Genomic DNA, 12,074 nt, shown 5'->3' on the forward strand with positions numbered 1-12,074 from the left:
TTTTGAATTGTTTAATGACTGGCTGGATTATTTTTCCTCACCCACAGCTTTAAATCTCTGATGTTGCATCCTCGGATGTGCAATTTGGGACATGCTGACTTGTCACCTGGGATGATAGTAGTATTAATAGGGCTCTTTTTTCCCTTTTTCTGTGACCATCATCAGCTATTAAAACTCCAGTAATGGCTCTATTTTTTTCAGCATTGCCCTATGGCACAAATTGCTCAACAAGTTAGTCTGGCTCCTCCCAGCTATATTATTATCTTATCTGCTTATCTCCTGCAAACTAGCTGGCCTGCAGTTTATATTTTGAATCTCCTCCTAAGTGCATTTCACCACAACTTCCAGTGGAAGTGCCTTAGCCTGAACTTCCCCAAGCTTGGCTACAGATGCAGTTGGTTTCTTTGGGGAAAAATTAGAAGCTATCTGGTTTACTGCCTGCTTTTTATTATTTATGTATTTATTTGGCTGTGCTGGGTCTTCATCTCTGCATGTAGGCTTTCTCTAGTTGGGGCAAGTGGTGGCTACTCTCTAGTTGCAGTGCATGGACTTCTCATTGTGGTGGCTTGCATCTCGTTGCAGAGCATGGGCTCTAGGCACACAGGCTCAGTAGTTGTGTCCGGGCTTAGTTGTCCCACAGCATGTGGAATCTTCCCAGGCCAGGAATCAAACCTGTGTCCCCAGCATTGGTGGGCCAATTCCTTTTTTTTTTTTTTTTTTTAATTCATTTCTTAAATCGACAATTTTACAATCAATCAGACTGCTAAATAATTGGAAGGATTTTTTTACATTAGGTTTGCTTTTTGGTTTTTTTTCATGTATTTTTATTAGTTGGAGGCTAATTACTTCACAACATTGCAGTGGGTTTTGTCATACATTGACATGAATCAGCCATGGAGTTACATGTATTTCCCATCCCGATCCCCCCTCCCACCTCCCTGTCCACCCGATTCCTCTGGGTCTTCCCAGTGCACCAGGCCTGAGCACTTGTCTCATGCATCCCACCTGGGCTGGTGATCTGTTTCACTATAGATAATATACATGCTGTTCTCTCGAAACATGCCACCCTTGCCTTCTCCCAGAGAGTCCAAAAGTCTGTTCTGTACATCTGTGTCTCTTTTTCTGTTTTGCATATAGGGTTATTATTACCATCTTTCTAAATTCCATATGTATGTGTTTGTATGCTGTAATGTTCTTTATCTTTCTGGCTTACTTCACTCTGTATAATGGGCTCCAGTTTCATCCATCTTATTAGAACTGATTCAAATGAATTCTTTTTAACGGCTGAGTAATATTCCATGGTGTATATGTACCACAGCTTCCTCATCCATTCGTCTGTTGATGGGCATCTAGGTTGCTTCCATGTCCTGGCTATTATAAACAGTGCTGCGATGAACATTGGGGTGCATGTGTCTCTTTCAGATCTGGTTTCCTCAGTGTGTATGCCCAGAAGTGGTATTGCTAGGTCATATGGCAGTTCTATTTCCAGTTTTTTAAGAAATCTCCACACTGTTCTCCATAGTGGCTGTACTAGTTTGCATTCGGTGGGCCAATTCTTAAACCCCTGGACCACCAGAGAAGTCCTACTGCCTGTTTTTACCCCAAGCAAAATCTCTGAGCCAGGGATCTGGAGTTTGGGGAGGGAAAGGGCGATGGCAAGTTTCTCTCTGAGTGACATCCCAGTTCTAGAAGCTGAACTCTCAGTGTGGGGTGGGAATTGGATAGCAACCTGAAGTGCTCCTGGCTTGCCTCTCTTGGCATGGAACCACTGTGGGACAAATTCGGGCAAAGGTGTTGAGGGCTCTGGTATTCTTAGTGTGCTCTGCCCCCAGTAGAGCCTTCTTACTGTGATTGAGAGCCGCCAGTTTCAGCTGCACTTGCTGGGAACTTACCTACAGCAACTGGTAGCTGGAGGCAAAATGAGAAGCACTGGCATCATGCTTCTCCTGGGAAGAAGCCCCACCCTCGGGAGCTAGAGGAAGAGAGTACCCTATTTTTGACTGTAGCAGCCTGGAGTAGAATCATTTTCTTGCTGATCTCTGAGGGTGGAAGTAAGGAGTAGTATTGGTTCAAATACCAGATGTTTTTGCCTTTCTTAGCAAATTTTTGTAGACCTTCTTGGATAGATGCTTCTTTATCTTTAGTACCATTTCCAGAGGCTTTGAATGGTTGTTTTTATTTTTTTTATTTACACTTCAAGGTATGTCTTTTTATTTCCTCTCAAGTTTTCTTTTTTTTTTTGGCCACACCCCATGGCATACAGGATATTAGTTCCCTGCCCGGGGATCAAACCCTCACCTACTGCAGTGGAAGTGCTGAGTCTTAACCACTGGACCCCCGGGGAAGTCCTTGAATGGTTGTTTTTAAATACTTCTAACCGGTTTCACTGTAGAGTGGGTCAGCAGAGCTTTTCATTTTCATACCAGAAGTTTTCACTTAGCTTCATTTTTCTCTCTCTTTACTAGTTGGTTGAAGCTATGTTTCCCGGTTCACATTCCAGAAGAAGCCAGGATGCTTTACTTGTTACTCTATTAACACAGTCTCTACTGGGCCCTTTGGCTCTTTCATCTCATTGGTTCTCCTGCCTGTGTGTGGGTGTGGCCTCCCCTGCACGGAGAGCTGCCCAGTGCTAAACATGATGACTAGTAATGTTATTAGTAATTAGATAATTAGTAATTAGATGATTCTGAGTAAGCCAGCTGTTGGCATTTAGAGGCAGTCCTTTATATTGCAGGACATTTAGTATCTTGGTTCCAAAGCATTAAATAAAATGGTAGTAACATATGCTCTCCAGTCATTGCCAACCAAAGGGCCTTTGCATTCACAAATGCCTCCTTAGGGGAAGACTCAGAACCACCCTCAGGTTGAGAACACTGAAATGGACAAATGAGGCTAGAAAACATAAGAAAGGAAGCAATAAGTAGCCAACAAAATGAAAGTGAAAGTGAAGTCGCTCAGTCCCGTCAGACTCTTTGCAACCCCGTGGACTGTAGCCCACCAGTTAGTAATTAAACTATAAAGAGAACATTTCTAAGAATGGCAGTGCAACCATTAAAGTTGTTTCCAAAAAAATATTTTGTGAAATGGGAGAAGTCAGTGTGATTCTAGATCCTTATTTACTATTTTAAAGTAAATTCACACAGAGAAGAGATTGGGAGGAAATTCCTTGTAAAAAATGTGAATAATGGTGATCTTTGGGTTGTGCTGTTAAAGGCGATTTTAATATACTTTTCTGTGTTTGCACATTAATATTTGAAATCAAAGGACAATACCTAGAATAACCGTCCCATCATTTTATATAGTTACCTGTTTTTATTAGCATGCATCAAATAACTAAATATATTTAAAAATCACATAAAGGGCACATAAAAAGGACTGTAGGAGGATGGGAGGGTGGGCTAAGTAGACTCTGAGGAATGACTGACATTACCAGATGGAGAAGCCAGTTAGAGATGATGGTGATAATCCTAGCTGGAGAGAACCACAGGTTCAAAGGCCTAGAACTGAGAAGGACTTGTGTTTCAGGAGTGAGTATTATGGCTGGAAAGTAGGTTTACTTCTAGGTGTTTCATTCTTTTTGATGCAGTGGTAAATAGAATCACTGCTTGAGGTTTCTCTTTCTGATCTTTCATTCTTATGTATAGAAATGCAACAGATTTTCTGAGTATTAATTTTGTAACCTGCAAATTTACCACATTCACTGATGAGTTCTAGTAGTTTTCTGGTAGCATCTTTAGAATCTTCATGTCATCTGCAAACAGTGACAGTTTAACTTCTTTATAAACACAATTTTTAAAATAAAGCAATTTGAGCATGAATGCACCCTAGTTATAACTAGTTGCCAGTTCTAATTTTTGTTGTTTTATTTGAATATTCTCTTGAGCAGCATGAAATTAGTTGTGGATTATGATCAGCTGGTTTTTGTTTCACAGAAAATAAATGGAAAGTAATGTGCATTTTAGAATCCAGTTTAAAGGTTTTATCTACATAGAAAAGTAATGTTCCCCTGTAGAGTGTCTCACAGGAAAAAATAGTGTATGGGGCTATTGAGAAAGAGGTTGTTTGGAAATGGTGCCTGGCTTCTCCTTTTTTGCTGACTGTAGGCAGAAGCTAGTGGGTACAAGTATCCATCTTTGGTTGAAGTTGGTGACAGCCCCATTAGCCCCAGCTTTACTTTGCATTGAGAAGAGATAGCAGTCTGCAATCATTTGGGTCTTTCCACAGAAAGGTGGTGCTAATATAAGGAAAGCATTCCTATGAGGAGTACATTGAAGCCAGTATAAGGTTCTTTTTAGACATTGCTCTCCCTGTTTACCCTATTTGTTAGCACTTCTTTCGATTCCATTTGCATGTCCTTTCTTTGTGTTAGGTTTCAGCCTTTATCTTTGAGTCTACCAAAGTAATGAGAAAAACATTTTGCTTTGGTTCTTTTTTGTTAAGTATTATCTTGTGGGGTTTGTTTTATTTGTATACTGAAGGTGAAAGATAGGTTTTGGGTTACTTTTCTTAAATGGTCTCTTATCTTAAGGTCATTTGTTCATTCATATTATGAAGATAAATGTAAATAAATCACCTTTGAGTGAGGTAGCTGCACAGGATGCTCTGGTGACATGAAAGGAGGAATGACTGACCAGCTCAGCCTGCATAGATGATATATTTGAGCTCTGTCTTCAAGGGTGAATGTCTTATAATTAATAATTAATATTTGGTTATGGATGATTAGCAACATACAGTGAGTGCTCACAGGCACATGCTAATTGCTTTACATGCATTTGGTCCTCTGAATAGGCTGACCTCTAAGTTATAAATACTATTTCTGACTCTGTCAAATTGAGGACTTTGGGAAATTAAGATAATTTCCCTAAATTTTACAGTAGAAGATGACCACGAGCCTAGATGGTCTAGATCTTAATAGACTCTAAAGTCCACATTGTGAACTGTCACATTATATTGCACAAAATCCATTCTACCTAAGAGAGAAGGATGAAAGAGGCTTCAGGAAGGGGGTATTTTTACCTTGTATTGAGATATGAAAAGGACAAGGTGAGGTGAAAACATGGAGTAATGTAGTGAAGTCTATAGTTCCATGTGTCTGCAGTAAAATTTTAATGTGTAGTTAGAGTCACTTGGATTAGATGTCAAAATGCAGATTCTTTGACCCCTTCCCCAGATTTACTGTCTAAATACCTGGAGATGAGAAGCACAAAAATCTGTGTTTTCACCAAAGCTTCCCAGGTGATTCTTAATGCAAGAGTTTGGGAACTGCTGGTGCAATGCATAGAGTTGATGCTGGTGAAAGGGCAGAAGCGAGTCTGGAGAGGTAGGTGGGAGTTTGCTTCATCATTATAAACTTTTTATTTTTATTTATTTATTTATTTGTTTTTGGCTGTGCTGGGTCTTTGTTGCTACATGGACTTTTCTCTAGTTGTGGCCAGCAGGGGCTACTTTCTAGTTGGAGTGTGCAGGCTTCTTATCACACTGACTTCTCTTGTGGAGTACGGGCTCTGGGGGGTGCCGGCTTCTGGGGGTGTGGCTCCCAGGCTTTAGAGCAGAGACTCAGTAGTTGTACACAGGCTTAGTTGCTCTGAGGCATATGGAATCCTCCCAGACCAGGGATCAAACCTGTGTCTCCTGCATTGGCAGGTAGATTTTTACCATTGAGTCACCAGGAAAATCCCATCATTATAAACTCCTAAACTTTGTGTAGACATTTTCTTTTTCTAGTACCCAGAAGAAGTGTTTTTGTTTTTGACTGATTCTAAGATCAACCAGCTTTTGACAAAAGACACTCAGGTGTATATCTTCATTTCATTATGTGTGTGATTGCTGTAAAGCTGGAGTTTCACAAAGTCAAAAGCCTTGCAGCCCTTCGGGAGTAACACTGGATTAACAGCATTGTGTAATAAAAACTGGATTTCTCAGATCCTTCCTTATACTCTTACAGTGATATGTATTGTCAAAGCTCCACGATGAGGATTTAAAATTTATCTTCTTGAACTGAGATCCAGTGAAATATGTTTTGGAGAATGTTCCTGTAAATACTTCCTTATGGAATTTACTATGTGACTTGGTGTTGAATGTTTTACCAATTTGTGATGAAGGGTTAGTTTGCAAGTTCAACTGTTTTGAGTTTAATTCTTTTAATTAATAAGGAGGAAACAGTTGTCCTCAGTTTTTTTTTGGTTCTTTTCAAGGACTTCTATTTGACATTCTTATACTTCTTTGAAATTTACAAATTGATACTTGCTTTATATCATTTTAATTAATTAATTATTTTAAATTTAGAACGTTAATTACCTCTGCATATTGTGGCCCTGGTCGTTGAGGAATCTGTTACCATTGACTGAGATGAACGACCAGGTCATTCATTATGGGTAACCAGTAGTTGTTTATAACTACAGTGTGAATGATTTTAAGAGCAGGATATGAGGTGTTACAGACATCTCTAAAGCATCTAAGGACTGTCAGAGAGCTCAGTTTCTCTGAGAGTTAAAATTGGGGATTCTTTTTATATTAAGAAATAGTGTTTAAATGGCGCGTGTGTGCACTGAGTTGCTCAGTCATGTCTGACTCTGCGACTCTATGGACTGTAGCCCATTAGGCTTCTCTGTCAGTGGGATTCTCCAGGCAAGAATACTGTAGTAGGTTGCCATTTCCTGTTCCAGGGGATCTTCCAGACCCAGGGATTGAAGCCGTGTCTCTGTGTCTCCTGCATTGGCAGGTGGATTCTTTACCACTGTGCCACCTGGGAATCCCACTGTTTATTTGTTGATATCAAATATGACTTTTAAAAAGCACTTTTTGGTTTTTTTTTTTTTTTAACTTTACAATTTAAACTAATTGCTGAAACCAGTCTAAAGTTTTTCTAATATTGTTTTGATAACTTCTAAGTTTTACCATATAATTTCTAATATACTTTTCCCAAGACTTATAATGTATTCACCAAAGTACATTGTCTAACTTGAGTCTATCAATCAGTACTTTCTTACTGCAGTGATTTCCTGCTTTTCCTCCATTGTGCCACACCTGATGGGTAGATACTCAGGTTCTTATAAATCTCCTCAAAAATTGATGAGAATTCATATAACTTTCTCAGTTGTTATTACATGTCATGTCCTTGGTTGGGAGGTCCAGGGTAAAGTGTAATAGGTCCGTTTTGGAATGACTGCTCAGTTCATGGCGTCTCTTCTTTCTTTGGGAGTGTCTCCCAGCGCTGCGCCTCTGCTTTGGCTATAACCCGTTGAGCCACAGAGTCAGGACATCCTCTATTGCCATGACCTGTTGGATCATGTCTTCTGGGAACTTAAAATTGAGGTCCAAGGCACCAGAATTTATCAATGGTGAGAGCTAAGTCTCTAGTGAAAGGTCCTTGAGTTTCCTTTCTGAGCTCTCTGAACTGCCCTGGTTCCTACCCTTCTAAAGCTTTTAACCATTCATCCCACGATGATTCTGGAAAGATTGTTCTGGAGTTAGCCTGAAATGATTTGTGTTGTTTGCAGCTGAAATAAATTGAGTCATAAGATCATGTTGTTAGAGTTACGTCTTAAGTATGTTATGGAAAGCATTCCAAAAGGCAGTTAACAATTTTCCCTTTTGCCTCCTGCTTTAGTTACCTCTGCTGGTACCTGTATGTTTTGCCTTCCATCCTCAATAATGTAGTTAACTTCTTAATTCTGTCATCACAGATTAATTAAATACCTGTTGTCTGCACACCTTTTATGGCTTAGTTTCATATAAATCACTTCCTAGCTTTCAGAATATCACCTTTGTAATAGTGTGTATTATACTATTGTTATGATATATTTGGCCAACTCACTAGATAATATTTCCTTAAGGTCAGGCACTGAGACAGGTTCAGCCTTGATTCTTAGCACCTTGTACATAGTAGACTTGAAGCAAATACTTGTTGAGTAATTATTCCTCACTTTAAATTATTAACATTTAATTCTTACTATTCATTCAACGAATTCTTACTATGATTTTGGGTATACCAGATACCCCTCTGTGCTCTGAAGCACAGAGTGTGCCTTCTCAGTGAAGACAACAGGCCAAAAAACGCCTGCCTTCTTAGGCGTCACACTCTAGATAGTTAATTTTTTCATCTATATTCTTTTAAAATATAAAAAATTAAATTATGAAGTACAGCCAAAAGTAAGCTTCTAGCAATATATGGAGTACTATATCTTGTATGGTATGAAAAAAATTCTGTTATTTTTCTCCTGTCCTAATTTAATAGATAAATGCCAGTTTTATTGGGGTAACAGGGTGTATGACTGACAAGGAATACAGTGCTATGATGTGAGTGACCCATGATAATAAAAGGAAAATAGCTTTGGGAAATTTGAAAAGTTTATGATTTTAAAAAATTTCTTGAATAGTGTTATATTTGAATGAATATATTTGTAGCAGTTACTATATCTTCGGAACTCTACTGTCAAGATGGCAGTGAAATACAGAGGGAGAAAAGCCCTCAAATTTTTATATTATAAGCTTATTTTATGAGCCTTTTATCTTGTCACTGAATTGTCTTGCTACTTAATTATTTCATCACATGATATGGTGGGCTTATGCTTTGTTTCTTTGCTGCTTGAGAGTTGATCTGTGCTAAAGTAAGTCCAGGTAATGTTCGTCATATATTATAAAGAAAAATACTGGCTCAACATTTTTAAGGAGGAAAACTCAAACACAGAAGTACTTTACTTTTTAAGCCAGAATATTAATTACCATATTAGTGAGAGTTCAGATACTAGAAGGGAAAAAATTCCCCACATTCTAGTTGTTGGTATTTTGATATGTTTAGTTTTATATATTTTTCTCTGCATTTAAGAAAGCACAGCCATAATATACTTGTATCACCTTTGTACCCTAGGGTTTTCAGATTACTTCACGTGATGTTATGTTAGTATTGTTGGGTTAGTCAGTGTTTTCCCTAAAACTTAAAATTTTTGTGCCAGGGTAACTTGGATGTATGACCAAGACTGCTCTAAACCTCAATTTTCTTATCATGAAAAAACCCTGTTCTGAGGAGTGAACCATCAGGAGAGAACCTAAGACTTGATATTTGGCTCTGTGAGCTACTTGCTCCCCATTTATTCAGATTGACTTGGGAGAATGTGCTCTATGTACAGTCTGGCCCTTTAAGCAAAGTTTTATAATTCTTTTCTTTAAAATAGCTTTAACCTTATAAAACCAAAGAATGTTTCTTTTTAAAAAAGAACTTGGGTGTATGTTTGCCTGTATTTATTTAAAGAATTTATTTAGGAGCTAGAATTATATGAGAAAGTTAAGGTTTGTTTTTTGTCGCTGTTTTTTAATCTAGCTTTTCAAAATATAATTGTGCTGTAGAGTAGGTATGCGTTACAGATTTCATGAAGTCAGATTGTCTTTCCTCATTTTGATATCTAAACCGTGTTAGCCATTTCACAGATCAGTGGGCTTCTTTTAAAGTGGGATGTTTCTATATAGGTATAGTACAAGAATTCTACATTTAAGCAGGCATACTCCTACCTTTTTTAAAAAATAGCTGAAAAATTGAACATTTTTACTACCAAACTTTTTTGTTTTACTTTTCTAATTTTTTCTCCCTTGATTTTTCAGAATGAACCTAGTGATCGAGAAGATAGCCTCAACAAAAGACATCAGGTGACAGACTCTGACAATGATGACCCCTCAAATCTTAATGCCAGTGACTCTGAAAGTGAGGAACTCCAGAGACAAAAGGACAGTGACTCTGAATCTGAAGAGCATGCAGAGCCTCCTGCCAGTGATTCTGAAAATGAAGATGTCAATCACCATGGGAGTGACTCCGAAAGTGAGGAGACCAGGAAATTACCTGTGAGTGACTCTGAAAATGAGGAACTGCTTAATGGGCATGCAAGTGACTCAGAAAATGAAGATGTTAGGAAGCCTCCTGCCAGTGATTCAGAAGTTGAAGAGCTCCCCAAAAGTCCTGTCACTGACTCGGAAACAGAAGGTGCTCCCAAACCTCAAGTCAGTGACTCAGAGAGTGAGGAACCTCCGAGGCACCAAGCCAGTGACTCTGAAAATGAAGAGCTCCCTAAACCTCGAATTAGTGATTCTGAAAGTGAGGAGCTTCCCAAGCCTCGGATCAGTGACTCAGAAAGTGAGGAACCTCAGAGGACTCAGGCCAGTGACTCTGAAAACGAGGAGCTTCCCAAACCCCGAATCAGTGACTCAGAAAGTGAGGACCCGCCAAGACACCAAGCCAGCGACTCGGAAAATGAAGAGCTTCCCAAACCCCGAATAAGCGATTCGGAAAGTGAGGATCCCCCACGGCACCAAGCCAGTGACTCGGAAAATGAGGAGCTTCCCAAACCCCGAATAAGTGATTCGGAAAGTGAGGACCCCCCAAGGAACCAGGCCAGTGATTCTGAAAATGAGGAGCTTCCCAAACCCCGAATCAGTGACTCTGAGAGTGAGGAGCCTCAGAAGGGACCTGCCAGTGATTCAGAAACTGAGGATGCCTCCAGACACAAACAGAAACCAGAGTCTGATGAGGACAGTGATGGGGAGAATAAGGGAGAGGATACAGAAGTGCAGAATGACTCCCTTCCTGCAGATGCCCATGTAGACAGGAAGCGCTTCAACAGTTCCGACAGTGAGGAGGAAGAACCTAAAAGGGCCAAAATTGACAGTGATGAGGATGAAGAAAAAGAAGGGGAGGAGGAGAAAGTAGCAAAGCGAAAAGCAGCTGTGCTTTCTGATAGTGATGATGAAGAGAAAGCATGTAAGGAATTATTTTAGGCTGTTTATCAGTAGTTTTACTTACTGTCTAAACTTATAACTATGAAGCATAGTTCTGGCTTATGGGATCTTAGGTCCCTGACTAGGGATTGAACTCAGGCCCTTGGCAATGAAAGTGCAGCATCTTAACCACTGGACACCAGGAAATTCCCTCATTGGCAAGTCTTAATATTAAATTTCCTTTGAATTGTTTTAGCAGTATTTGTTAAGTTCTGACTGCTTCAAGTTGATAAGATAGACTGCATGACAATGGCAATATGAAAGATTTACATGAAAATTTTTTGTTTGTTTTTTACTAGAAAGGGTAATGTTCAAGGAAATATGTTTACATGAAAACTCAACTGTATCCAGACTTAGCTGTGGGTCTCTTTTGACAGCTAATGCCCTACATCCCATCCATACAGTGACTGAGCTCCCACGGGTACCTGTCTTCATTTGTTAAACATCATTGAATGCCGGGAAGTTTGTGAGGTACTCTTATTTAGAGACTCAGTGTCTCCACGGAGTATTCCAATCTTTACTACTTGATTACTTTTTTATGAAATATCTTCTTTGGAAAAGACATTCCCTTATAACCTGACAGTTATTAAAGGAGAAGGGAAAAGAGCAACATACGCGCATTTTGAAATTCCAGATTGAGCAGTGATGGATAATTGAGGAACGGGGATTCCACAAAAGAATATCCAAGCCTTAAGAGTTCTGCTAATACTAGGCAGCATGGAAGAGATTCTAGTCTTATTTTCTTTGTTCCCCCAAAGGAAAGGTAGTTATTGATGTCCACTTTATTTTGATGAAAAACTTCATCTCTTTGCCTCTTTTTCCTAACATCTTTGTAATTGTAAGATGACTCTTGAGTGAATCTTTAAGTTTTTTTAAATTCTAAACTGTGTGTTATAAGACCTTTGATTTTTGCCACATACTGCCATTTTAGAGCACCTGTTGTACTTAGTAACACAGTGACCATGGTGAATAAGATTAATGATGGTTTTCTTTTTCAACAGCAGCAAAGAAGAGTCGTGTTGTCTCTGATGCAGATGACTCTGACAGTGATGTTATATCGGACAAATCGGGCAAAAGAGAGAAGACGATAGCATCTGACAGTGACGAAGAAGCGGGGAAAGAACTGTCTGATAAGAAAAATGAAGAGAAGGACCTGTTTGGGAGTGACAGTGAGTCAGGGAATGAAGAAGAGTAAGTGACAGTGTAACCTAAACTTCCCAGGGTTCATATAAGGTGGTAGTGAGGAGTTTGTCTTTCAGGTTTTTTAAACTTACATTAAAATTCTGTGTTGAAGCGTAATACAGTATACC

At 39.2% G+C, this 12,074-nt stretch overlaps 1 protein-coding gene across 5 annotated transcripts in view; it reads left to right on the forward strand.

Annotated features, from left to right (window-relative positions):
• IWS1 (interacts with SUPT6H, CTD assembly factor 1) overlaps positions 1 to 12,074 on the forward strand; it is a 49,126-nt gene that overhangs the window by 11,065 nt on the left and 25,987 nt on the right. For 4 of the 5 annotated variants that reach the window (XR_006339387.1, XM_043894000.1, XM_043893998.1 and 1 more), the window contains exons 3-4: positions 9,598 to 10,747; positions 11,766 to 11,955. Coding sequence is in view for 4 of the 5 variants with exons in the window: in XM_043894000.1 (XP_043749935.1) it covers positions 9,598 to 10,747; positions 11,766 to 11,955 (1,340 nt within the window). In the remaining variant the exon portion in view is untranslated. The remainder of the gene's footprint in view (positions 1 to 9,597; positions 10,748 to 11,765; positions 11,956 to 12,074) is intronic. The other variant, XM_043894001.1, reaches the window with a different exon arrangement.

This window comes from Cervus elaphus, chromosome 33 (assembly GCF_910594005.1).
Source record: "Cervus elaphus chromosome 33, mCerEla1.1, whole genome shotgun sequence".
Taxonomy (NCBI): domain Eukaryota; kingdom Metazoa; phylum Chordata; class Mammalia; order Artiodactyla; family Cervidae; genus Cervus; species Cervus elaphus.